Here is a 27,504-nt window from a genome sequence, read left to right on the forward strand (position 1 = left end):
AAGTTGTGTTCCAAATTTCAGGTTGATATCTCAAAAAATGAGCTTTCAGTAAGATTTTGTTTGGGCGCAGTACCACACTTTTTCACTAGATGACAACCAAGCTCCATTGGTGACCATATAAAGGCGCCTCCATTTCCATATATGGTTTGAGTGATCTGAACCATATATTTCCATTATTTTCTTACAATTTATGAAGTAGACATCCTATATAGAAGTAGTATGGGACGTTTGGCAGAATTTTATATGAATTCAGCCTCTAATAAACATAAAAATAACATGTATGTAGGTTATAGATCGCCGCCACAAACATAAATGTGTTTTTTTTCTATTAAAAACATTTTCAGGCCTTTTTTTTCTCAAAAAAATTGAATGGATGTTATCTTTTGAACTCTTGGCATGAAAACAAACATGTTTCAACCAAGCTTTAATGATTTTTCATGTTCATCGCAATTTCAAAATAAAGGTCTGAACATGCCTTATGAGTATGAAAATATGCTTGTTGCAAATTGATAAATTACTGCTCCTCTGTAATTTATTTTGGAAATCACCAAATATGTAAACTAGAGATTCTAAGCTTTCAAATGATATATAGTTTGTCAAGATTAGTTTAGGTTTAGTATAGAATATTACTGTTTTAAATATGTAATGGCAAACGTCCCACCTGTGGGACGGTGACAGTTAAGGGGTTAAATGTTTCAGAAATAGGCATATTCTATTCTATTCTATTCTATTCTATTCTATTCTATTCTGCGCATGGGACTTTTACTGTAAAATTTCGCCATAACTGAGCTTTTTGACGCGTTGTTCACGTTGCGTCGCAGTTTGCAAAACATTCGCAGTAAGATGGCGCTGTCTGGAGGGGCGGACAGAGGATCTCACAGCATGGATAAGAGCATAACACTCCCTCCGGATGAAATCTTCCGCAATTTGGAGAACGCCAAGAGGTTCGCTATAGATATAGGTATCATCACATGCAAACTTCCACCCTTGTTCTTTTCTTTTTCGTACTACAGTCACTTGTGGAGTTTGGACGTGTCAGAGTTTGTTGGGCAGGGCTGTGCTCAAACCTGTTAGCGCGTGTTGCTAATCTGTCAGTTCATTTAATGTATGTGAGAAATATCAACAAACACTTTTGATGGAGACTTCGAGGCTGTAAATATCAAATGAATTATGTTGATTTATAGAAATAAATCTGAACGATGAGGTTTATATGTTCTTCTGGACTGCAAAGTGCAATCATGATTATAATTGTCAGATGTTTTGGTGGACTCAAGCAACTCCTGGTGTATTGTGTTAATAACAGAATATTTATCGTATTTGAGAAGGTTAAGTGTATATACATATAGAATAAAGAAACAATTTGACCTCATCTTATCTGACAGGTGGCTCTTTGACAAAATTGGCCTATTACTCCACTGTTCAGCACAAAGTTGCCAAAGTAAGGTCATTCGATCATTCAGCGAAGGTAAGCTTGCAGGTAAGATTTTCTCATTTAACCCCGTGGTTGCACATAACATTAGGGGCCTTTTGTTTGAAGGCAGTTTCAGGAATTTGGATGAGAAATTAATTGACTTTACAAAAAAGTAAAACAAATAATACTTAATGTTAGCTTGAATAATTATATAAATCAGTCACTTATATCGGCACCAGAAAAGCTTAATTGATCAAGTGCTCTATCTCAAGGATTTTCTTTCTGTCTAAAATATACCACATATATCGTGAATCGGAGTAAGTTAAAAAATTAAAAAAGAAAATGACTTGCATGTGTGAGCAAATTGGATACAATTTGTTGCAAAAGTATAAATGTATATTTGCATTATGTACTTTTTCAACAGAACATTTCACAGTAAACGGTAAAAGAGATTAGTGGCCGTTAACTGTCGCTTATAGACATGTATGGCTTCAGGGAAGGACCTGTTCTTGTTTCTGGGTGTTTTGGAGCTCAGTGCTCTATACCACTTACCCAAGGGCAAGAGTACAAAGAGGGTACCAATTATTCTTTTAGTTGTTCTGTTTTTTTTTTTTTTTTTTTTTTTTTTTTTTTAAATTTATTTATTTATTTTATTTGTGTATGAGGACTTATTTGAATTTGTGACCACCAACCACTTGAATACTGTCAGTGTGAACAGGACTGTAAGCATGGCATGTATATGAGAGGGGGAAATACAGGTTAAAAAAGTGACATGAGAAGAACCAGTGTCTACACATTGCTTTGGTTGACTAACCAGTGACCATGCTGTATATGGGCAAATTATTGCCTGTGTTACTTTTAACTAAGTCCACCCATCAAATTAAGGGAAATCAGTATTTACAAAGTAAAAATTTCAGAGTAATATCAACACTTTTGATAGTCCGAATTGCCCGAATTGTTTTTTTAAAGCTCGGAAGCTGCCACTATCAGTACGCTTTTAGTGTCTCCTCAGGATTTTATGAAAAAAGTGACTATTAATAATTAATAGTTTTTAATAATAATTAATTTAGTAATTATTATAATATAATAATTAATAGCTGATCAAAAGTTTGTGGGAGAAAATGATATACAAAATATTGTGCTTATTTATTTTTTGCCAGTGAAAATAACCTTTTGCAAAAAAACTGATATGGCAATAATAAAATAAATAAACATTCTATATTATAGATATTTTTTTATTTTTTAGGAGTTAAGCAATGTAATCATGTTACAACACCCCACACGTTATACATGTTATGTTATAATGCAAACAAAGATATTTTATTATTGGTTTCTTGTTAAATTGTCTTGTTGTTGAACAAATGCAGAAAAGGGACCAAAAGACCACCAGTGTGAAAGTAATAAAGTGTTTGCCAAATCAGTAGCTGCAGTAGTAGTAACTGCATAGGATTATATATAGGATAGGATTGCATAGGATTATATTCTCAGTATGTGTGAGAATTACCTGACAAGGGGGTTTACCTATATAAATTTCTCTCCATGAATAATCTCTAATGGCGTAGTTATAAGTGTACGGCTTTATGGATAAGTACAGTATCCACATATGTGCTTCTCTGTCGGTTATTAGAGTGCAGCTTGCCTTGGAATGCTTCTCATCTCAGAGCATGTTTTGAAAATAAATCTGGTTATTACCTAAATTCATGTTGGTTAACCCTCATGTGGTAACATGTGGTAACATAACACTCGTGGTGTTCCCGGTCAAAAATGACCGACCCATAAAAAAAAGCTTATAAATCACTCATTATACCATATTTTCACCCAATCTGGGATTCAATCTTTTTGTCAACTTGTTCTCTTTCAATTAGGACTGGTTTTATATTTCTGTTTGCATCTGATTAATCGTGGGCCTCATTTATCTGAGAGTATGCATCTCATTTTTTGAGTAATTTTTTTTAAATTTTTGAATAATTTTGGAAATATTAAATAAAATCTGAAGAAAATTGGTATTGTTGATCACACTAGTCTACTCTGTTTCACCAGGAATTTTGTTTTGAAACTTTTATTTTGTAAAAAATATGGCACATAGTCACACTTGTGGTGTTCCCGGTCAAAAATGACCGGCCCATAAAAAATAGCTTATAAATCACTCATTATACAATATTTTCACCCAATCTTGGATTCAATCTTTTTGTCAACTTGTTCTCTTTCAATTAGGACTGGTTTTATATTTCTGTTTGCATCTGACTAATCGTGGGCCTCATTTATCTGAGAGTAGGCATCTCATTTTTTGAGTAATTTTTTTTAAATTTTTGAATAATTTTGGAAATATTAAATAAAATCTGAAGAAAATGGGTATTGTTGATCACACTAGTCTACTCTAATGTTTCATCAGGAATTTTGTTTTGAAACTTTTATTTTGTAAAAAATATGGCACATAGTCACACTTGTGGTGTTCCCGGTCAAAAATGACCGGCCCATAAAAAATAGCTTATAAATCACTCATTATACCATATTTTCACCCAATCTTGGATTCAATCTTTTTGTCAACTTGTTCTCTTTCAATTAGGACTGGTTTTATATTTCTGTTTGCCTCTGATGGGACATTCTAAAACGCTTAACGTGAAAAAGGTTTAACGTGGCTTAATGTACTAAGACAGTGATTTTAACAGACCAAACTTACTAAATATCATTATAATAAAGTATACTATGTGCAAAAAATCAGATGAGCCGAAAATATGATCTTAACGCGTTTTATAACACGTTAAGCTTTTTTCTCCCATAGAAAACCATTATAAGAAAGAGCTTAACGTGGCTTAATGTACTAAGACAGTGATTTTAACAGACCACACTTACTAAATATCATTATAATAAAGTATACTATGTGCAAAAAATCAGATGAGCCCAAAATATGATCTTAACGCGTTTTATAACACGTTAAGCTTTTTTCTCCCATAGAAAACCATTATAAGAAAGAGCTTAACGTGGCTTAATGTACTAAGACAGTGATTTTAACAGACCACACTTACTAAATATCATTATAATAAAGTATACTATGTGCAAAAAATCAGATGAGCCCAAAATATGATCTTAACGCGTTTTATAACACGTTAAGCTTTTTTCTCCCATAGAAAACCGTTATAAGAAAAAGCTTAACGTGGCTTAATGTACTAAAACAGTGATTTTAACAGACCAAACTTACTAAATATCATTATAATAAAGTATACTATTTGCAAAAAATCAGATGAGCCCAAAATATGACCTCGATGGAGGGGTTTAAGATTTCCTAACTACAGATAAAATGAGATTTTATAAAATTGGATAAGAATCACAAATCAAGTTAACATTTGCTTCTGTAATAGGAATTTTCTCTTAGGCTACGAAGACTCTAAGTAGACCTTAACTGAAGATACCGTTTCTAGGCGTGTTCCCCGAACTATCCCTTAGGATAAGGATTGCTTAACCATCTTTTTAAGTGCGACGTTACCAGGTGCTGTCCATGGCGGCGGTGCTGAATTGGTTGATGGTTGAATCGATAATTCACTCTAGGGGCTGCTTCACTGCATTATGTGAGAAATCACATAATGTAACACAATTATAAAATTATAAAATTATAAAACACAATTTTATAATTGTGTTATAAAACGCGTTAGGATCATATTTTGGGCTCATCTGATTTTTTGCACATAGTATACTTTATTATAATGATATTTAGTAAGTTTGGTCTGTTAAAATCACTGTCTTAGTACATTAAGCCACGTTAAGCTCTTTCTTATAACGGTTTTCTATGGGAGAAAAAAGCTTAACGTGTTATAAAACGCGTTAAGATCATATTTTGGGCTCATCTGATTTTTTGCACATAGTATACTTTATTATAATGATATTTAGTAAGTTTGGTCTGTTAAAATCACTGTCTTAGTACATTAAGCCACGTTAAGCTCTTTCTTATAATGGTTTTCTATGGGAGAAAAAAGCTTAACGTGTTATAAAACGCGTTAAGATCATATTTTGGGCTCATCTGATTTTTTGCACATAGTATACTTTATTAGCATGATATTTAGTGAGTTTGGTCTGTTAAAATCACTGTTTTAGTACATTAAGCCACGTTAAGCTTTTTCTTATAACGGTTTTCTATGGGAGAAAAAAAGCTTAACGTGTTATAAAACGCGTTAAGATCATATTTTGGGCTCATCTGATTTTTTGCACATAGTATACTTTATTATAATGATATTTAGTAAGTTTGGTCTGTTAAAATCACTGTCTTAGTACATTAAGCCACGTTAAGCCTTTTTCACGTTAAGCGTTTTAGAATGTCCCCATCTGATTAATCGTGGGCCTCATTTATCTGAGAGTAGGCATGGTCAAAAATGGTCACAATGGCCGACCATTGAAAGTGAATGGGAGAGACTGAAAATAACAGAACAATTTAGTTTTCAGGAGCATGTTCATTATTTTCATGTACACATATGAGCATATGTGCTTGCAAACATCGAGCCCTTGGACCTGTGCATGTATCGATACATTTATACACACGCTACCCAGATACACACACGTTAAAACACACAAACCTTTTTGAGTATTACACACATTCTTTTCCACAGAGAGAAATTTGATCCTACCCTAACCTGCATCTAATATACATTTATCCATCTGACATTACAACACACACACACACACACACACACACACACACACACACACACACACACACACACACACAAACTGGCCGTGACTGCAGAGACCCGGCTTCAAAAGAATCTTTCTTTCATGTTCTTGTTAAAACACGTTAAAACACACAAACTTTTTTGAGTATTACACACATTCTTTTCCACAGAAAGAAATTTGATCCTACCCTAACCTGCATCTAATATACATTTATCCATCTGACATTACCCCACACACACACACACACAAACACAAACTGGCCGTGACTGCAGTGACCCGGCTTCAAATGAATGACAAGCAAGGTGCTGTGAGGCATTTATATATGCCTGTGGTATCGCATGATGTATATTTGTAAATATTGTCTAGTTCTGTGTGAGAACCTCACAGTTCCAAAACAAAATGTTATAATATTTTGTGTGGAAGCTGTGATGAAACAGGAACATGAAAGAAAGATTCTTTTGAAGCCGGGTCACTGCAGTCACGGCCAGTTTGTGTTTGTTTGTGTGTGTGTGTGTGTGTGTGTGTGTGTGTGTGTGTGTGTGTGTGTGTGGTAATGTCAGATGGATAAATGTATATTAGATGCAGGTTAGGGTAGGATCAAATTTCTCTCTGTGGAAAAGAATGCGTGTAATACTAAAGTTTATAAAATATTATGTAATACTAAAGTGTGTGTATAAAAAAGTTTGTGTTTTTTAACGTCTGGGTAGCGTGTGTATAAATGTATCGATACATGCACAGGTCCAAGGGCTCGATGTTTGCAAGCACATATGCTCATATGTGTACATGAAAATAATGAACATGCTCCTGAAAACTAAATTGTTCTTTTATTTTCAGTCTCTCCCATTCACTTTCAATGGTCGGCCATTGTGACCATTTTTGACCATGCCTACTCTCAGATAAATGAGGCCCACGATTAGTCAGATGCAAACAGAAATATAAAACCAGTCCTAATTGAAAGAGAACAAGTTGACAAAAAGATTGAATCCAAGATTGGGTGAAAATATGGTATAATGAGTGATTTATAAGCTATTTTTTATGGGCTGGTCATTTTTGACTGGGAACACCACAAGTGTGACTATGTGCCATATTTTTTACAAAATAAAAGTTTCAAAACAAAATTCCTGGTGAAACATTAGAGTAGACTAGTGTGATCAACAATACCAATTTTCTTCAGATTTTATTTAATATTTCCAAAATTATTCAAAAATTTAAAAAAAATTACTCAAAAAATGAGATGCCTACTCTCAGATAAATGAGGCCCACGATTAATCAGATACAAACAGAAATATAAAACCAGTCCTAATTGAAGGAGAACAAGTTGACAAAAAGATTGAATCCAAGATTGGGTGAAAATATGGTATAATGAGTGATTTATAAGCTATTTTTTATAGGCCGGTCATTTTTGACCGGGAACACCACGAGTGTAACAAGATAACAAAACCCCCACAAAAAAAGTAAGAAAATTTCCCAAAAAAAACTGAGATTTAGTTATACCCTTTGGGAACAAAGTCACTAAGTTTCACTCCAAAGCGATAACATTAACTAGTATTTTCGGGAAAAAGAAAATCTTCTCTGGGTCAAATTGACCCGAACACCACATGAGGGTTAAAACATATTTTAATCTAGTTGTAATATTATGTTATACATATTATATTTAAATTATAGTAGAAGATTCTGTATGTTAACATTTAGTTACAACAATATTTTTATAATTATCATTTATAATAAATACAGTATAATTATTGTATTATTACTTATTAAAGCCTTTTTATTTTTATTTTACCTAATGGATATCATTGTTTTACTTTCTATTTAATCATGTAGCATAATTTTTCATTTTACTGGTTTCCAGGAAACAGATGGGGACCCTCTTTATGAGATATCTGTACAGGAAGAGATTACTGCCCGTCTTCACTTTATCAAGTTTGAGAATGCTTACATTGAAACCTGCCTGGATTTCATTAAGGACCACTTGGTTAACACAGAAACCAAAGTCATCAAAGCTACTGGCGGAGGGGCGTACAAGTTCAAGGACTTGATAGAGAAAAAGTTAAAGCTAAAGTAAGTAGAATTTTAGAGCTTACTCAGAACAATACTGACATGCTTTGAGTTCAAGGATTTAAACAATCAAGCATTTATTGTGAATTGTTGTAATGGTTGTTATATCATTTATTTTTTCCTCTTAGAGTGGACAAAGAGGATGAAATGACTTGTCTGATTAAGGGATGCAACTTTGTCCTGAAGAATATCCCACATGAGGCTTTTGTGTATGCCAAACACGCTGATTCTGAATTCCGGTTCCAGAATACACACCCGGACATCTTCCCATACCTACTTATTAATATTGGCTCTGGAGTCTCAATAGTAAAGGTATATCCATATATAACAGGATCTACATGTCTCTGTGACATTGTGCACATACACACAGAAATGCTGAGTTTGTGGACTCTGTGACTTTCTAAAGAGAGCGTCCATATGTTGTTTTTGAAGGTTGAATCAGAGGACAAATTTGAGCGCATTGGTGGCAGTTCTATAGGTGGTGGCACTTTTTGGGGTCTTGGAGCATTACTCACAAAAACTAAGGTGGTTAATTTTGTGAATTTTTATTAGGAATTTTTGTCTATTCTTTATTTTTCATGCACTTACTTATTTTGATTATCATTCCCATTCTCCGTCTTAGAGGTTTGATGAACTTTTGCAGTTAGCTTCCAAAGGACAACACACAAATGTGGATATGCTTGTTAAAGACATCTATGGAGGTGCTTATGGGTCCCTGGGTTTAACTGGTGACCTCATTGCAAGTAGCTTTGGGAAATCAGCCACCACAGACAAAGGTAAAGTAAAGATCATTTGCTTTGATTGTAACGAGAGGCAGTTTATTGTATGATCTGTTTTCCTCACCCAGGAAGAGTCATTTGAACCTTCACCTAGTTGGCAGTGTTAATAGCGTGAAATGAAGCCAAAGGTCTTTGGTTTCACAAAGGCGTGTATGAGGGAAATGTAACAGAAACCTGCAGTGGTCCTTTTGAAGGTCTAAAGTAATATAAAAACAAAGACCAGCAGATTATCTAGCTGGTGTATATGCCACAACATACTTAACATCTTTATTTAGGTATGCACTCTTTAGCACCATTTATTAAAATGAAGGAATAGTTTACTTGCAGGGTTTTTCCTGCATTGAAAATATTTTGGTGACCAGAGCCGACCACCAAAATTAATTTGACGATATCTACTGTTCTGCAGTACCGGTAACTGCTGATAGCAGGCTTCTTTAAAATGCTCACATGAAGAGCGTCAAAGTTTTCTATTTGCAACGTGTTTTTGCAGCTTTGAGCTTTGTAGCCAATCACAGTCATATCTGTTGAGCACGTGTCTTGAATGCAATCAGATGTTTAAGTTAGTCAGAGTCGATTCAACACCACTCAAAATGATGGAGTTTTTGTTCAGCATGAGTTCTGCACACTACTGAATCCTTTAGTTACAACCAAGTATAAACACAATGTCAATAAATGATTCATTGCACAGCGCAGACAGCTTCATTGATTATAACAGGAGTTTTCACAAGTGTGTAGCTTTGTGTACCTCGCGTTATAATGGCAGCAAGTATATGTTTTTCATGCTGCTAACTACACATTGCAAAGTTCCTGGATTGACAAGCATATTTAGATGGCACAATTTGAATCTGATTGACAGTATTAACCATAGCAATGGACAGAACAAAACAATCTGATACATGTCAAATGATAAGTGCTTTTATTCTTGGAGCGTAAATGCAAAATAATAGACCTGCCAATTTTTCTATGTAATAATGTGTTACTTTGTTCATTTTAATACTAACTTTACAAAACAGTCACTCAGTGACTTTTTACATAAATATGTACAGATTTTTAAGTACGAAATAGTTCTCTAAACACTTTTTTTTTTTTACTATCTGTCCTGACAGTAATTATTTTTTAATTCATAAATAAATTGGATAAGTTAATATTACAAACTGTTTCTTTGTATTTATTTTGGATTTATTGTCAGTACTTCACATGGGTAAGGTACTTTGTATGGTGTGTGAGGGTGACCGTGTTTGTCCGTCACCACCGAAGACCATTTTTGGCCCAGAACAAATCTTGACGTGAGCGTTATAAGATCTCACTTACTTAGATGGGCATTTTGTATTTGTATGTATTACTCAGAGTTCTCCAAAGAAGACATGGCAAAGAGTCTACTGCATATGATAAGCAATGACATTGGACAGCTGGCCTGCCTCTACGCCAAACTGCATAACCTTACCAGAGTCTATTTCGGAGGATTCTTCATTCGAGGACATCCTGTCACCATGCACACCATCACCTATAGCATCAACTTCTTCACTAAGGTCTCCAACCTTTTCTTTTTAATCTGTTCATAAGCTGTGAAATAATGTATCAATAATGGTTCAATGGCTTGCTGGAAAACTTGATCAGGTCAAACGTGGCATTCTGTCAAATATTTTGTTTAACTGATTATTGTCCCAGGGAAGTGATTTCCTTCATAGCTAGTTTAATGTGTCTTTCATCACTCTCTTATATTTCTTATTGTATAATACAACAATGACTACACGTTATTTCTCAATTTCATTTTCAAGATAGAAATCTCATTACATAATGCTATGTTGTGTGGATATTTTGGATAAAGAATTGGATTTATTTGTAGGGGGAGGTCCAGGCTTTATTTCTAAGACATGAAGGATATCTTGGTGCTATTGGGGCCTTTTTAAAGGGGGCAGAAGAAGACAGTAAGTTACTGTCATATACACAATGAAACTGTTTAGTACTTACTGTAGAGATTGTAGTTTGTTTTACTGACTTGTTTTTTTTGTTAGACCCTAACCAGTACAGCTGGGGAGAGAACTATGCTGGCAGCTCTGGTCTCATGAGTGTATCTCCAGACTTAAATCCCGTGCAGCGGGCTCGTAGCGGAACGGTAAGTTGGCACAAAAAGAGGCCCACTGTAAATTTGCTGCTGTAGTATTTTTTTAAAGAAACATCTTTTTTTGAGAGACAAAGTAGAATGTAGTTAGAATTATATCTTTAGTGCAGTATATTTATGGATTTGGTCAACAGATGCATGCTGCTTATCCTTCATGACCTATTTTGTGTTCTCCGTAATGTTGTCATTTCATCTCTTTTCTTTTCTTTTTTTTCTTCTCCATCCATCTTCCCCATCTATTCCGTAACCTTTTGCCTCAGTTTTCAGTAAGTACTTTTCCATCCAGGCTTTTCTTTGAGTTCTCTCTGGATGCTTTTTGCTTTCAAGAAATGCTCATCCTTTAGATGTTATGCCATCACTGGTAGCAGTATTTCCTGAAAATACAAGGTTCTCGGAAGGTTATTTCTTATCATGAATATATTCGTGTGCTGCCATGGATATTATTCAGTGTGATGCATTTGTTTTTCATAAATGCACCCTAACTAGTAGTATACAGTATAAGAACTCTCCATCTTGTATGTTTGACAGTTACTGCTCTGGTAAAATGTGTCATAAAGGTGGCATTTTGATCACACTGTTAGGACCCATTCACACAGAATGTATTTTTGCACTTTTTTTTATGTTTTCCGACTCAAACGTGCAAGATGGATGTCTTTGACTATTGCGCCACTTGTCATCACTGTTTTTTCAGTGTTGCATGCATGAGTGTGATGTTTTTAAGATGCCGAGCCGAGTTCAGCTTTTAAACATGTTTCAAGACACTGCCTTCTTTTCCGTTTAGCAGCACTGTGGCTCTGAATTTGTATACTTTTTTGTGTTGTCTTTGTGAATGGGTTACAACCACAAATAACAGTTGAGTATGGCTTGTAAATAGTGCTGCAGAGATGAACACTCTATTTACCTGGTTTTGGCCTATTTTTGTCGGCCAAAGCCAGGAAACATTTATAGCTTTCCAGTTCCATAGTCCTGAAGACAATGTTGTTGTTTTTTAATGGGTGTTTGGTTAAAGGCCTGAAATAAGGTCTGATCAAGATATGTTCACATTTTATTCTACAACATAAAATACATCAGCAATACCCCCTTGTGAATTTTTTTTAAATTTATTTTTTTAAAAGCTTTTCCTTGTCTTGAGCTGGTGGCTAAATGGCACTATGGAGGTTGTTGAGGACACTAAAGTCAGCATGAAACAGAAGTTGCAATAGTCTTTTCTTCCCTGGAGGGGAAGTTATTTTGATTAAAGATTATGAGGGCACATTCATTTAAAAAAAAACACAATGATGGGCATGGAAAATTATTATTATTATTATTATTATTATTATTAAAATCAGTTTTGATTCCGTTGTGACTTAAAACATCACACTGAACAGGAAAACTCATTTACTCACTAGTCTGCTTTCACAGCCTTGTTGTGTTTTATAATCATGCTCTTGCAAACTATTCTAAGTCAGACTTTCAGATAAATTATTTATTTATTTATTTATTTTTAAATTAAAGACTGAAAGAGTTTTTGGAAGCTGTTTTAACCTCTTCTTGGTGTCAACAGCATTTCTGCTGATGATGTATTGCAGTTCCTTTGCAGATGAATGCACAAATTGCCATTTTAGCATTGTGGGTACTTACTCCTCTTCCTTCATTGTCTTCAGTTTGACATGTTGGAGATGGACCGCCTGGAGAGGCAGCTAGTGAACCTCCCCCTGCTGCAGGACCCAACCTCTTATATCCCAGACACAGTGGACTTGACTGAGGATGCTTTGGCTCGGGAGTACTGGCTCTTCTGCTTTGAGGAGGCATTGGATGGGGTGAGGCTTTCAGACTAATTTGCTATGTTAACTTGTTAGAAAATAAGTTTACAAGTCTCACAACTCAGCCTGAAGGCCATTCAATTTTTTGTGGCTTATTCTGACAGAAACAACCAACTGTGATTTACTGACCGTCATGTAAAATGATTAACAATGCGTTTAATCTGAAACAATAATTGACCAGTATGGGGAAAAATAGCATAGCAGTGTCCTTCTATGAACAATGTACAGAAAACACTCAAAAAATTAGTGGAAATATGTGTAGACTTGGATTTTCATTAGTTTAAATTTAGGAACAGGACAGAAATAACTCTGGTCTGAAAAATGTAGTAGGGGTGGGAATCTTTAGGCACTTCACGATCCGATCCGATTCCAGGAATCACAATCACATCTAAAACAATTCTTGATCTGCTTTTTTTTTATTATTAATTGAGTTTACTAACTTTGGATAACAAATTTATTTTGCATTTTTATTAAATTAATTATAAGTACTTTTTTAAAACATAAATACAAATAAATAATTTTAAACAGTTGCATGTTAAAGATTACTAAATATAGCTTCAGAGCATACAAGCAAATATAAATTACTAAAAGGGAAAAACAAAACAAAAAAGATAATAAAATAAATACAATAAAAATGATTATTTCAGTGCTTTCAGTATCTGACAGTGCATGAATTATCTGAAACTTTCAGAAAAGGGCAGTGAGGGATATTCCTTTTTTTCAGCATTGCCGTTTGAAAATTACTGATGACGACATAGATGGTTGCAGGTCCAGTAGGCTGCATTTACACTAATGCACAGACTTGTTTTAACATATAAGATGATTTGTCCCATCTGTAAGATATAACGGACTGTTGTATCATAAAAGCATTTGGAGATTTAAGTACAGTTAACCACTTACACAGAGTCATGGCCACATGTCACAAGTGCGTTGTTTGGAACTCGGCCATGTTTCAGTAAAGCAAAATGCTGCAGAGTTTAAAAAGTCCATGTTAATGCGGGTGAGGAGAAGTAGCTCATGAGTAGTTCAGTAGTTCTGAATACTGTCAGATTTCCTTCCATTGATTCTTTGTAACTACCACTTTGACACTTCAAAAACGAATCCATATGAATCAAGCGATGTAGTCCAAATTTTCTGAAGAGAATTGTCGCTTGTTATAATGTACAGATTTAATTTAGCTTTTACTTGCATGTAAACATTGATCAGCGAACATAAGCAGAAGGGAAAGGCTTTCTCCAAACAGAGATTGGCCCACTGGATAGTTGATGACATCGCCGTGGCGTAAAAGTCCCAAGGCGAGCCGTGCCCCTCAGGGTGAGAGCTCGCTCCACTTCAGGTGTTGCTTTCTCCTGGGCGTCTATACATGGAGCCTCTCTGGCAGACATTTGCAGAGCTGCGGGCTGGGTGAAACCAAACACATTCACGAGATATTATAATCTCCGTGTGGACCCGGTGTCCTCCTGTGTGCTGTCGACAAGTAGATAGCCAGTGAAAATTCTTATATTGGTCATACTTTCAAGGCGTAGAATCTGTGATTCTGAAGTGCAGTATCCACCGGTGCGGTGACTGACAGCAAGCATTAGATTCATCCGCGCTGACGAGCTGTGCCGATGCACAATGCACGTACAGATAACTGTTCCGCATATGACTGCAATTGCAGGTTTCAAACAAGAGCTTTAAGGACCGAGTATAAGTACCGATACTTTTTATCTAGTACTCGCCGATACTGATGCCTATACATTTATTAATCTCTTTTTTTTTTTTTTTTTGGTGATGTTGCAGTTTTCCAAGCACAACACAGTGACACTTATGAATGCCAGACAGCTTCTTCATTATTACTCTAATGAAAAAAGTAATCATTTTTATGTGCTTGTCACAAACTTAAATATGAGAAATTTTGCAGTGTCCAGTAACCTTCAAAGGGCATAATAACCAATATATATAACTGTTGTTATATAATAAGAAATTTACAAACAAATTACAAACAATACAACAAATACTATAGAGATAAAAATTAAATAAACTTGTTTTTTTTAGATACTATAGGTTTATTTACAATATATACATTTATTTAACATATTTTGTTTTATTAACATTAATGACAATTATAGGCTACGGTCCCTTTAAGACTGAATCTATGGATACTGACACTCATCCTGTTTTCACCCAAATGTTTACACCTACTTAAGCCATAACCGACTGTTTTTCCGTGAGATACTCCACACGATGGACATTTTGAGAACTATGTGTGCATTTGACCATTCAGGCACAAGGAGAACTGATCGCGCGCTGTCTGAGAGAACTGGGATCGCGCGCAAAAAAGAGAGATGCTTTGAACCCTGACGTTCATGCTAATAGTGTTCCGACTCCCGCAAATGCCGCTGCGAGCTCGCGCAGCTGTCAGAACAGAAGCGATCCGTGAATTAAATAAAGGTAGGGCCTATTAGAAAACAAAACATAACATTTTGCAGTTTATTAAGTAATTGTTAAGGCCATTTTACGATTTCAATCATCAGACATTACCAGCCTCACTTTATCTTTTTCGTTAGGGGAAAAAGTTTAAAGGGTTCACCTCCTTCTGCCATCCTACACACACACACACACTCACTCACTCACTCACTCACTCACTCACTCACTCACTCACTCACTCACACTCTCTCTCTCTCTCTCTCTCTCTCTCTCTCTCTCTCTCTCTCTCTTTCTCTCTCACTCACTGACTGACTGACTGACTGACTGCTTGCACACATGGAGGGGAAGGGGTCGTGTTACTCACTACGCTGCACACAGCCTGCACTTTGCGCCTTTGATGTGACATTAAAAAAAAAAAAAACGGCTCATACCATAGGATTGGTATCACGGAAAAATGTATGGGTTTTGAAACCGTGATGCTTTCAAACCGCACTATAACTTGAAACCGATAACCGGCCAATGCCTAGCCCATCCATCTGCTTGGATATGGAGGACTTCTCTCAGGCTTATTTCAGGAGCTGGGTAGGTTACGAAGTTTGTGAGTGGCAGTTGTTATTGGGCACACTGCGGCTTGCTGCGTCTCCAACACTGTGACATGGTTCAGTCGCTATGGCATTTTCCATAGGGACCCCATTACATCAGTATTGATGTAACGTCGAACATGACTGTCTGAATGGGAATGTCTAGGTTACTATTGTAACCTGAAGGAGGGAACGGAGATGTTACAGACCCTTGCCATAGCCCTGAACCACCGCTGAATGGTGGGTTCCCTGTCTCGGCTCTTCAGCAAAATATTAATGAAGTGAGTATGCAAGTCCTGTTTATACCTGTATGTGCCAGGTAGGTGTGACTCTGGCCAGTGAGATTTACATGCGGTCAGTATATTTTTCTTTATAGAAAATAGCTGTGAAGTTTCCAAGCAAAGAAACGTTTTAGTTCAGCAGTAGTGGCCATGCAATGAATTTGCAGCTTAAGAGTGTACCCACACCAAGTGGATCCATGTGGATGCTGCACACTGGTGGTGGTTGAGAAGACCCCCTGATATGATTGTAAAGTACTTTGGGTGTACATTAGTACATAAGAAGGTTGTATATAAATGCCTCATTCATTCATTCATTCACTCACTCTCTCTCTCTCTCTCTCTCTCTCTCTCTCTCTCTCTCTCTCTCTCTCTCTCTCTCTCTCTCTCTCTCTCTCTCTCTCTCTCTCTCTCTCTCTCTCTCACTCACTCACTCACTCACTCACTCACTCACTCACTCACTCACTCACTCACTCACTCACTCACTCACTCACTCACACTCTCACTCACTCTCACACACACACACACACACACACACACACACACACACACACACACACACACACACGTTTGTTTTTGTGAATTGTGGGGACTTTCCATAGACTTCAATGCATTTTACACTGAACAAACTGTACATTCTATCCCCCTACCCTGCCCCTACCCCTAAACCTAACCCTCACAGGAAACTGTGCAAACTTTTACTTTTTCACAAAAACTCATTCTATATGATTTATAAACCCATTTACATTGTGGGGACCGCTGGCTGGTCCCCACGATGTAGGTGAACTCAGGTTTATATTACATCATGGGGACATTTGGTCCCCACAATGTAATATAAACAAAAGCACACACACACACACACACACACCTACACACACACCTACACACACACCTACACACACACCTACACACACACCTACACACACACCTACACACACACACACCTACACACACACCTACACACACACCTACACACACACACACCTACACACACTCCTACACACACACACACACCTACACACACACACACACAAACAAAGCACAGTTTCCTTGTACCGAGCCCGAGCATGATTGTCCCCAACACAATAGTAGTTTGTGCTTTGGCACAGTTAGCGATCACACTGAATGCACACCGTGCCTTCGGCATACCTCGCCCGGGCATGGTACGGAGTGATCAAGCTAGTCAAATGCCGCATGTAATAAATTAATGTTCATATAATTTAAAATTGAATCACTATCAAATCACAATTAATTTGATTCTTAGCTTTTTAAATCGACCGTTATTGACCGAAACAAACAGTTGACGATTCAAAAATCCATGTTTCAAGATCGATTCATATACATTGTAAGGATTTGTAATTGATGCATTGAGAAAACAAGTGAATTGTTACACCACTAGAAAACACTTACATGCCATCGTACATTTTAACTGTCCTGTGTATGCCATGTGCAATGATGCCTGCAATTGGCTTTGTATTTTGCTTCAACCATGAAGACTTATGCAAGTTTATATATTGTTTGATGTTGTGTGTGCTTGTGTATAATTGGCAGCAAGTGGAATAAAGCTGTCTCCAGAGAACACAATTCCATTGCGAATATGTGGGGAGCAAAATATCTAAATTTAGAATTTTTCTGAATTGTTGAAAAGAGAATCATGATGCAATCACATGATAAATCGTATGTGTGATATGTAGTTATCATATCTACATACCTCTATGTAGATATGTAGTTCCTCCACAGAATTGCTATGTGTTTCCTGAAAGTATAGCGCTAGCCATTATGATTGGATTTCTATAGTTACTAATTGGGAAGACTCTTTAATCCAAAGCAACTTGTAGATGAAATGTATACCTTGCATTCACTAAGTGTGTTCATTGGAATAGAAGCCATGACATTTGTGTAATTTGCATCATGCTCTGTAGCACTTTGGTGGCTTGCAGTCAGAGGCTGAGATTAGAAGTGTCAGATTTGCTGTACACTATATATATTTTATTGATTCAGTAATTGTCAGTAAATATCATAGCTTCTCTTCCAGCAGTATTCAAATGGCAGACCACGGTACGGTTTTGGCCCCCGGCTTGGTTCCATCCGTACCTTGGGCATAATTGTGCCATTTTACTATTTATACAGATTAAAGTGAGTAACGCGTAAAAACAATGGTGCAGTTCACACCACAAGTGGTCAGGGTCATTTACGGTAATGATCTTTCGGCACCACATTCTCTAATATTTTTATCTAGAGCCAAACACCCTTCATTCAAGCCCTTTCTGCTCTGTGTGCATTGCTTCTCTCTCCCACTAAAGACATTGTGCCATATTGAAAGCTGCAGATGACATGGTTATTTTAACAGTAGCAGAAACATGGTGAGCAACAAAACAGATACTTTTGCTAAAATAGTGCAGAAGAAGAAAATGCAGCAAATTATTTTTCTTTTCTTTTTTTGCCATACATTTAGCATCATTAATCAGCATATTAAGAGCATTTCATAATAATGTTATAATTTGGAACATTATTTAGAGACGGCAAACGGAAGACAAAACACTTTGAAATTACTAGTTAACTTTGTTTTGTGCTCATGAGAGTTTTGATTATTAGATTATGTACATTGTTTTAGTATTTTATTACTTTGAGCAAAATATAAAAATGCTCCAGACTTTTCTTAAGAGCTAAAGCCTGCACCCCCAGTATGTTTTCTCAGTCCCAAGGCCTTCTGTGTGTCATTCACATAGATGTCTAAATGTATAAAAAAAAAAAAAAAAAAAGAATAATAATAAAGGGCTTGATAAAACATCTGATCTTACCTTTTTATATTCATATTCAGTTGGGAGTAATTAAATTTACTTTTTTTGTTTTTGGTAAATATTGGTTAAAAATTCTTAAACATTACTGCTTAGGCTTGGGGATTCTCATCTTCGATGACTATTTTGAATGTTTAGGATTTTTTCTTTTACAGAGTTCTATGGCTTCCCCGATGGAAACGTATAATTGTTCTAAAAAAGTATTGTCCAGACCTCCACTGGGATAGAAATATAGTGACCGGACCTCTTGGAACTTTAATTGAATACCCCTGTGTTGCTACCCCACTGGAATGATGGTCAAATACTCCTTAAACTGATGCTTCCATTAGTGTTTTATTCCTGACACTCATGTAGACAACGTAAGACTTACAGCAAACCCCAAAAAAACCCAAAACAGACACTGAATAACTCCTACACAATAACCAACATCAAAAATAAAACGATACAATTACAAAATTATAGACATTAAACTCATTTACCTTTATAACCCTCAAGTGGGATGCACAAAAATACAGTGGCGAGAGAAAACCGTCATAGATTTTTAGGCTGTCCTTCACATCACACACACACACATACACCTGGTGGAAATGGGTCGCGCTTTATACAGTCCAAATGTTGCACGTCAAGTCCGTATCAAAATAAAAGTCCTTCAAGGCAGCTTAGTACAAATAAATCAATACAGACTATAAACTCTCCTTTGTAAATTAGCGGTCCATTACACCCTGTTCTATTCTTATATCTTTCTCATATCCTAAACTTATATCCACATGTTAATGACTTAATTTTGTTTTTTAACAGGTGGTGAAGCGAGCCGTGGCTAGCCAGAAAGACCAACCAGAGGCGGTGGAGAGGGCAGAAAAGTTTCGTCAGAAATACCGTCACAAACTCCAGACCCTCCGGCACCAGCCTTTGTAAGGCCACCAAGAACCTTCAGCCTCTGCCATGACTCATCATGGGTTCATTCTTCAGCTTGACTGATATATCTGTGGCTTAATATTCAACAAGATCTTAGTAGTGATTAGGATGTTTTATGAGTTACAGTCTTGTAGTGTGTGTGTGTGTGTGTGTGTGTGTGTGTGTGTGTGTGTGTGTGTGTGTGTGTGCGTGTGCGCGCGCGCGCTTGAGTGTTGCTGGATGAGTGTTTCTCTCTTCTAATGTAGCTTGCCTCTCCTCTTATCTCTAGTGCTTATGGATCCCTCACCGTCAGAAGTCTTTTAGACACAAGAGAACACTGTTTAAACGAGTTCAACTTTCCTGACCCCTACTCTAAGGTTTACATTGAATCATCCTTCACCTTGCCTGTGGTGCTTCAAATTACACCAGTTCCCTACAATCTCTTATTTAAAATCTTGTAAACATATTTTATCTGTTATGAGATTGTTTCAATATCTATCTCTGTGCATCTGTTTGTCTATTTTCCAGTGGTTAAACCATTGTTTAGGTTGAGTGTTTTTTTTAGTAGCCAATGGAGAATTATCTGACAGTCTGATTCTCTTTTTTTCCCCTTGCAGATCAAGCAAAAAGAGAATGACATGGCCCTGAAATACTATCTAAAGGTGGTGAAGTCAGTAGAGGAGCTGAGCTGGGAGCAAAGACAGTTCACTTTGGTCAAAGGCCTCCTGGCCGGCAACGTTTTTGACTGGGGAGCCAAAGCCGTGTCAGAGTGAGTGTACGAACAAATATGTTAGGAGAAGATGTTTTTTTTTTTTTTTTTTTAGATTTTTTGTTTTGTTTTTCAGCGTGCTTGAATCAGATCCAGACTTTGGGTTTGAACAAGCAAAACAACAACTACAAGGTATGAAAACTTATAATATAATAATGATAAAATGTTATATTACAATTTTTTTTTTGTCTGATAAATGATAAACACTTTTATGTTTGTATACTACTGGACAAAAGTTTGGAATAATTGGAATTTATTTGATTAATACACTAAAAACAATAATATTATTATAAAATTATTATTAAATGTTATTACAATTCAAAAGAACTGTTGTCTATTTTAAGACTGTATTTTAAGACTGTTGTCTATTTTGTTGTCTATTGTTGTCTGTTTTTGGCCACAAAAATATTTTCAGTGCAGGAAAAACCCTGATCATTACTCCAGTCTTCAGTGTCACATGATACTTCAGAAATCATTCTAATAGACTGATTTGGTCAAGAAACATTTTTTATTATCAGTGTTGAAACCAGTTTAACTACTTTTACTACTAATTACTACTAATATTTTTATGTAGTACCATTCAAAAGGTAAGTCATATATAATTATTATTATTTTTTTTATTTTTTTTAATGTGTCCTTGCTGAATAAAAATATTTTCTTTCTTTTCTTTAAAAAACAAAGAAAAAAGAGATTAATACTTTATTTCAGCAAGGAGGCATTAAATTGATCAAACGTGACAAAGAAATTCATAAACTTTTCTCTTTCAAAATAAATGCTTTTCTGTTTAATGTTCTATTCATTAAAAAATCTTGAAAAAAATGAATATGTTTTATGTTATGTTTTCCACATAAATATAAAACTGTTATCAACATTGTTAATAATTGAGCACCAATAATAACTGATAACAATTGTGCACCAAATCAGCATGTTTGAATTATTTCTGAAGGATTGTGTGACACTGAAGACTGGAGTAATGACTGATGAAATTTCATTTTTGCCATCACAGGAATAATTATATTAAAATATGTTAAAATAGAATATATTAAATAGAATCGAATAAAAAATATATTAAAGTAGAAAACAGTTATTTTAAATTGTAACCCTATTTATAGTATTATTGTTTCTACTGTATTTTTGAAAAAAAAAAAACAATAATAATAAAAAGAATTATTCCAAACCTTTCACCAGTAGTGTGTATATATATGTATGTATGTATATGTATGTATATATATATATATATATATATATATAAGTTTTCTATATACTGAACATTTTATATTCCCAGAGAGGCCATGGCTTGTGGATGCCTACAACCAATGGACTGAGAGAATGAAGGTCAGATCTTAAATCGACAATGACTTTAAAGTCTCTCAAATGCCATATTGAACTTTATAGTTAGCTGCACTAATACATTGTGTTTAAACAAGGTGTGATATAATAGTATCGCTTCTTTTTTAATGAGCACTTTTGTCCATTAAAAAAAAAAAAAAAAAATCTGCAACAGGACATTTGGTCTTATTTACACATAGTTGTGTGTACTGTAAAATCTACACAGGAATTAGGATTGATTTAAATCAAGCTAAAATGTATTCTAAATGTACACATGTTCCCTGGGGAAAAATAATTAAGAGCAAGTCATTTTTATGACATATATAATTACAAATCAAATAAGTAGTAGGTTAAGTTGTACTACAAAGGTTTTTTTGAGTAAATAAATTGTGTTTTTATGTTAATAAATTGTTGCAGGCACGAACTCCCTCATTTAGAATAATCTGTATTAGAGGTTGACTGATAATGGATCTTGTCGATACCAACTAAAGGCCATTAACCAATTAGTTGAATAATTTTTTTTTTATTACTTATATGAATTAAAACTTCCTACACAAAATGCTATTATTTAATTATATATATATATATATATATATATTAAAAAAAAAACTATGCTTCACTACTCACCATAGAGGCCAATCCCACAGAAATACGCACCTACAGAAAAACACGAGATATTCTCCGTTCATTTTATCTAATCAAAAAAAAAAAAGAAGAAAAAAAAAGGTGAGATTCGGGAATGTGTTTTAGTTTGGTTGGTAATCATAGGCGTAGGGTGAACCAACTCCAGGGTATGGCTAAGGAGATGTGCTTCCCCTTTAAAAACACAACCGCACAATCTAACCGCACACACCGCTGTTAATTGTAATACTGTATACTGTATGCAGAATTTGGCATGGCAGAAAGTGTGCAAGGAGTGCTCCCTTTTATAATCACTAATAAGCTGTCACTCTTCTTAGCTCATTGCGGTCTCACAAAGTTCTGTTGTAATCAATGAAGCTGACTACACATTGAATCTGTTATTTACATAATTGTTCTTTTATAATGAGAGGATTTGTGGGCCTGCAAAACTCCCATTGCCATTGCGTTCAAGAAATCAATAGATGTGTTTGTGATTGGCTACATTGCTCAACACTGCAAAACGTTGTAAATAGAAACCTTTGAGATACACACTGGATCGTTTGATAAATCTGGTTCACCAATATGCTATTATTATGGAGAAAACTGATCCTAGACCAAAAACAAAGACTCTAAAAGCAATCAGAAGCAGCAAGAGGCAGTGGTTTGAGTAATAAAATTCCATCTAGTCTGTCTTTACCCTGGCAGGTGACCCACCCTCAGAAACATAAATCGGCGCTTGTGCTACTGACATACTCAGGGTTGCCAAGTAGGCTACTTAGGCTACTTTTTAAACCGTTGCTGCAGATTTATTTCCCCCACCCTGTGGGCTAAAGTTTTGACATATCGCATAAATTATATTTGACTGAAATGCTTGTATTGAAATATTTTATATTCTACTAATGATAAGGTAATTTGGCTACTTTTGGGCTATTTTTGTTACATAGACCTGGCAACCCTGTTCATTGTCAATGTGCAAGAATGGGAGAGAGTGGGAAATGGAAATAAAATCATGTCATGTCTTTTTAAATGTAAATTTTAAGTGTAAATTTGAAAATGTAATATTTGGCATGTTAAACAATCTATGAAGTCTTCCTGGTCTTGATTGAACGCTGTGCCTGCTGGCTTTCTCTTACAGGGTCCTCCTCATAAATGTGCATTGTTTTTCGTAGATAATAGTGGAATAGACATTATTCTCGGGGTTTTCCCTTTCATTAGAGAACTCCTCATCAGAGGCACAGAGGTAAGTCAACAACAATGTCTCAGAAGAAAATTGTTATTGTTGGCTCTTCTCAATGTGTTCTTTGAGTTTTATTTACACACGTGAACATGTTGGCTTTTAGGTTGTGCTTGCCAGTAACTCAGGCCCTGCCCTAAATGATGTCACTAACAGCGAGCTGCAGATCTTAACTGAGAGAATAGCTGCAATGGACCCTGTCATTCAGTGAGTTCTCACCCTTATTACCTGTGGTGAAAAGGTTCCCTTAAAAATGATTACTTTTTTTGGTAAACCTGAGTGTAGATAATGTAACATGAGAATAGCAGCCAGTCTTTGTGCACATCAATTGAAAGAGTTTGTGTACTGTATGTCCGTGCCCTCTGTCTCAAGTCACTCGTCATTGAGCTAATTTGTGACAAACCAGTTTATGAGCACTAAAGATAGTTTGTTTTCTTTTTTTAATATAAATGTTTTACTATGAACTAGCTAGTTTAATAGGCTTTTTAAAAAGGCTTAAAAATTTGAATTGGAAGTGTTCCTTGGATTATCTTTTTTGATTTTAATTTTATCCTTACCAAAAAGCACCTTTTTACAGAACTTCAATAATAACATAGAGATGTTTTCTATCAAATGTTAAATTATTAGTTATTAATATTAATTGAAAGATGTAAATTTTTAACAGTAATTTTACAGTGTGGTGCATTTTGCTCCAGCATCTTGACATATAATAGTCAGAAAATCTAATTTATTTAAATAGAACAGTTTATTGACCCTTTAGACAAAATCTTTTTTTTTTTTTTTTTTTTATAATATATGAGACATCATGCTTCTATGGCTCATATGATATAGTATGACGTGAGATTATAGAGCTCATAAAAATAGAGATTTTATAACAGTATAGCAGAATACTTGGATAAAATATAAGTTTACCTGCTAAAAAATGTATACCACAGGATTTCAGCAAATCATGTTGATAATTTAGAGGCTTTAGGAGTTTGTGAATCAAATATGTTACAGTAGGCTTTAAAAGGTTGAAGCTTATTAAAATGTGATAAAGAGGTTTCTTTGAAAAATAAATATTGTGAACCGTTACACCCTTATGTTTCCATTTTCCTTTTTCAGGACTGCTTTCAAAGAGGACAGACTTGCTTTGGTGCAGAATGGTTCTAGTTCTCCTTGTTTAGACCTGAGGTATTATATCCCCCCCCCCCACATAGGCCTATATGTTTTCAGTTGTTGGAGTGTAACAGAATTACTGCTTAAAACCATGTCCTCTCCCTTTATTTTTCATTCTTTAGTCGGCTGGACAAAGTCCTGGCCACAGTTGTCAGGGAGCGGGGCACAGATCTGGTGATCATTGAAGGTATGGGTCGGGCCATCCACACAAACTACTACGCCATGCTCAGCTGCGAAAGTCTTAAACTAGCTGTAATAAAGAACTCCTGGCTGGCCGAGCGTCTTGGAGGCAAGATCTTCAGTGTAGTCTTCAAGTATGAGGTCCCTTCTAAATCTCGAGTGCATCATTAGGGAAATAAAGAGGTTTTAGATGTAAAATGGCTAGCTCCAAAAGGAAAGAGCACTATTTGGTCTTCTGTGCTTCTTCCTGAGATTGACATAATGATTGTATTTGAGGTTTTCTTTTGCTTTTGCTTCCTTTTTTTTAATCAAAAACAATAATAAAGGGGTGGTCATGTGTGCCTGCTCTGAAATTGAATGTGCACTTCTGCTGTAGTCTCCCTCATAACAATTGGATGACAGCTGTAGGGGCTTTTTCTTTTGAGATTGAATTTTATTGTTCTCAGACCAGATTATTTTGCTAAAGGTTTCTCCGTTGGATTCAGGATGGATTTGCAATGACAAATATAATATTTTATGAACAGTTTATGAACAGTTTTAGCCCTAATGCTGTTGGACTTAACAATATATTTAAATGGATAAACCTCTGTTAATTAAATATGGTTCTTTTTTTTTTTTGAAACATTGATAAAAATCACTAAGAATGGCTTTTTTATTTCATTGCAGACTTATTTAGAAGTCTTTTTATTGAACATTTTTTGTGTATTTCCTTTTTTTTTTTTTGACAAGCAATCTGGTTTCAAACGAAACTGGTATGTTCTAATTATTTCACTCACTGCTTTTGTTACTGCCATACTGATTCATATCTCATTCAGCTGGCATTGTCTTTTAATGGCTAGCACCTCTGTTCCCATGACCACATTTTGTATTGACAATGATTTTGTATTATTTTAATACATTAGCAGTGGCAATCCAACTGAAGTTAATATCAAAAGCTTCTTGCACAAAATGGCAAGGTTCTTGGAAAAAACTAAGTAACAATTTATGGATTCTGATTTTTTTTTTTTTTTTGGCCACTTTCTGAATATGATAGATAAAATGGTTTAAATATAAATTGACACAAGACAACAAATTTTTTTAATGAGTTGTGCATCCAATAACACTAGGTGTCAGTGTTGTATTATAATTAGTCCTAAACAAATCCCTTTCTTGATAAAGACAAATGCTAATGTAGAAGACGTTCAGGATTCTCTCTCTCTTTTTCTTTAATTTATCAGCCAATGATTAGGAGAAAAAATGACAGGGAACAGAGTCTGCAGTGCCTGATTCAGATATTGCATCATTATACTGTACTGCATTTGTCCTCAAATCTGATGCAGCTCTCGCTTTCTACTGTCTGTGGAAATCTTTGTAATATAAAATCCATTTCAGGGTTCTACAGCACAGCATTGCCTCAGTATCACAGCTTTTTCTGAATGGGAGCGAGAGACAGAGTTTGTGTATGCGAAATAGAAAAATCCATTCATGGTTTTTAAGATAATCTATAACATAATCATTAGTTTGTGGGCACTAAATGTTAAAAGCACAGTATTTCAGGGATATGTTACAGAGCTATTGTTTTTTTGTTTTCATTCTGATTGATTGGTTGGTTCTCTCAATATGTCTTATGTGTTTATGCATTATTTACATGTGTGGCCCAAAAAAAAAAAAAACCTAAAATGTGTCATGAATTGCATACAAATTGACAAGCCATGTTGTTTTTTAAGCGCAGTATGTACGCCATCATTCTGACTAAAGGTTTTGGACTGAAGGTCTAGAATTTGACACGTTCAGGAGTCAGTCGGGTGGTAGCTTTATAATATGCTCATCACAGACGTGAAAACAAGGATCTCTCTCAGCCTAAAGCGGTTTGTACTGTCCATATTTATCATCTGGCCAAAGGCTAACTTACTTTACTAATGCATTGTGAGATTTTGTAAAATCTAGTGTAAATATAACGTAAACTTGTACATAAAAATGTACTGTTTATTTGCATATCTTGATGCATTCTTGAGATTTCAGAAAATTATATTCACTTGACAATCATATGTAATTCTGTCAAATATATTTTACACTGTCTTCACTCAGTTTGGGTCTCTTTAATTTCTGCATTTCTATTTGCTAAAATAAAATCTGTCCCTTTAGTATTGACCAGTCACCAAGGACTTCAACGGTTATATATTTTTAGTTAACATTAAAGTGTTAACAATAAATCTTACTTAAAATGTGATCTATTTCTAAATTAAAGATCTATTCTGTGAGGAAAAAAAGCAATCAGGATTTTATTCATCGATCTCTATTATGAGAGGTGATTGGAATGAATAGTTGGAAAATAGGTGACATCGACTTAAAATAAAAAGTTGGCTCAAAGATAGAGCACTGGTGAAATATCCAAACTATAATGAAATATCTCAACAGAAGCCACAGATATGTTTGAATG

At 35.3% G+C, this 27,504-nt stretch overlaps 1 protein-coding gene across 5 annotated transcripts; it reads left to right on the forward strand.

Annotated features, from left to right (window-relative positions):
• Window positions 1-827: 827 nt before the first annotated feature.
• On the forward strand, window positions 828-27,323 carry pank4 (pantothenate kinase 4 (inactive)). Of its 5 annotated transcripts, none has more exons than XM_067388514.1 (19): window positions 828-944; window positions 1,383-1,477; window positions 7,926-8,134; window positions 8,260-8,443; window positions 8,564-8,656; window positions 8,754-8,907; window positions 10,258-10,439; window positions 10,757-10,838; window positions 10,926-11,026; window positions 12,676-12,831; window positions 19,699-19,811; window positions 20,084-20,171; window positions 20,412-20,563; window positions 20,640-20,695; window positions 21,849-21,898; window positions 23,649-23,753; window positions 23,854-23,954; window positions 24,852-24,920; window positions 25,028-27,323. In XM_067388514.1, exons 1-19 carry the CDS (start codon window positions 911-913, stop codon window positions 25,254-25,256), a joined length of 2,253 nt encoding a protein of 750 aa, XP_067244615.1. In that variant the 5' UTR covers window positions 828-910; the 3' UTR covers window positions 25,257-27,323. The 5 variants fall into 5 exon arrangements, with proteins under 5 accessions (XP_067244615.1, XP_067244616.1, XP_067244613.1 ...); XM_067388515.1 differs by having other exon boundaries at window positions 1,383-1,465; XM_067388512.1 differs by having other exon boundaries at window positions 835-961.
• Window positions 27,324-27,504: the final 181 nt, after the last annotated feature.

The sequence above is a fragment of the Chanodichthys erythropterus genome, chromosome 6 (assembly GCF_024489055.1).
Source record: "Chanodichthys erythropterus isolate Z2021 chromosome 6, ASM2448905v1, whole genome shotgun sequence".
In the NCBI taxonomy this organism is placed as follows: Eukaryota; Metazoa; Chordata; class Actinopteri; order Cypriniformes; family Xenocyprididae; genus Chanodichthys; species Chanodichthys erythropterus.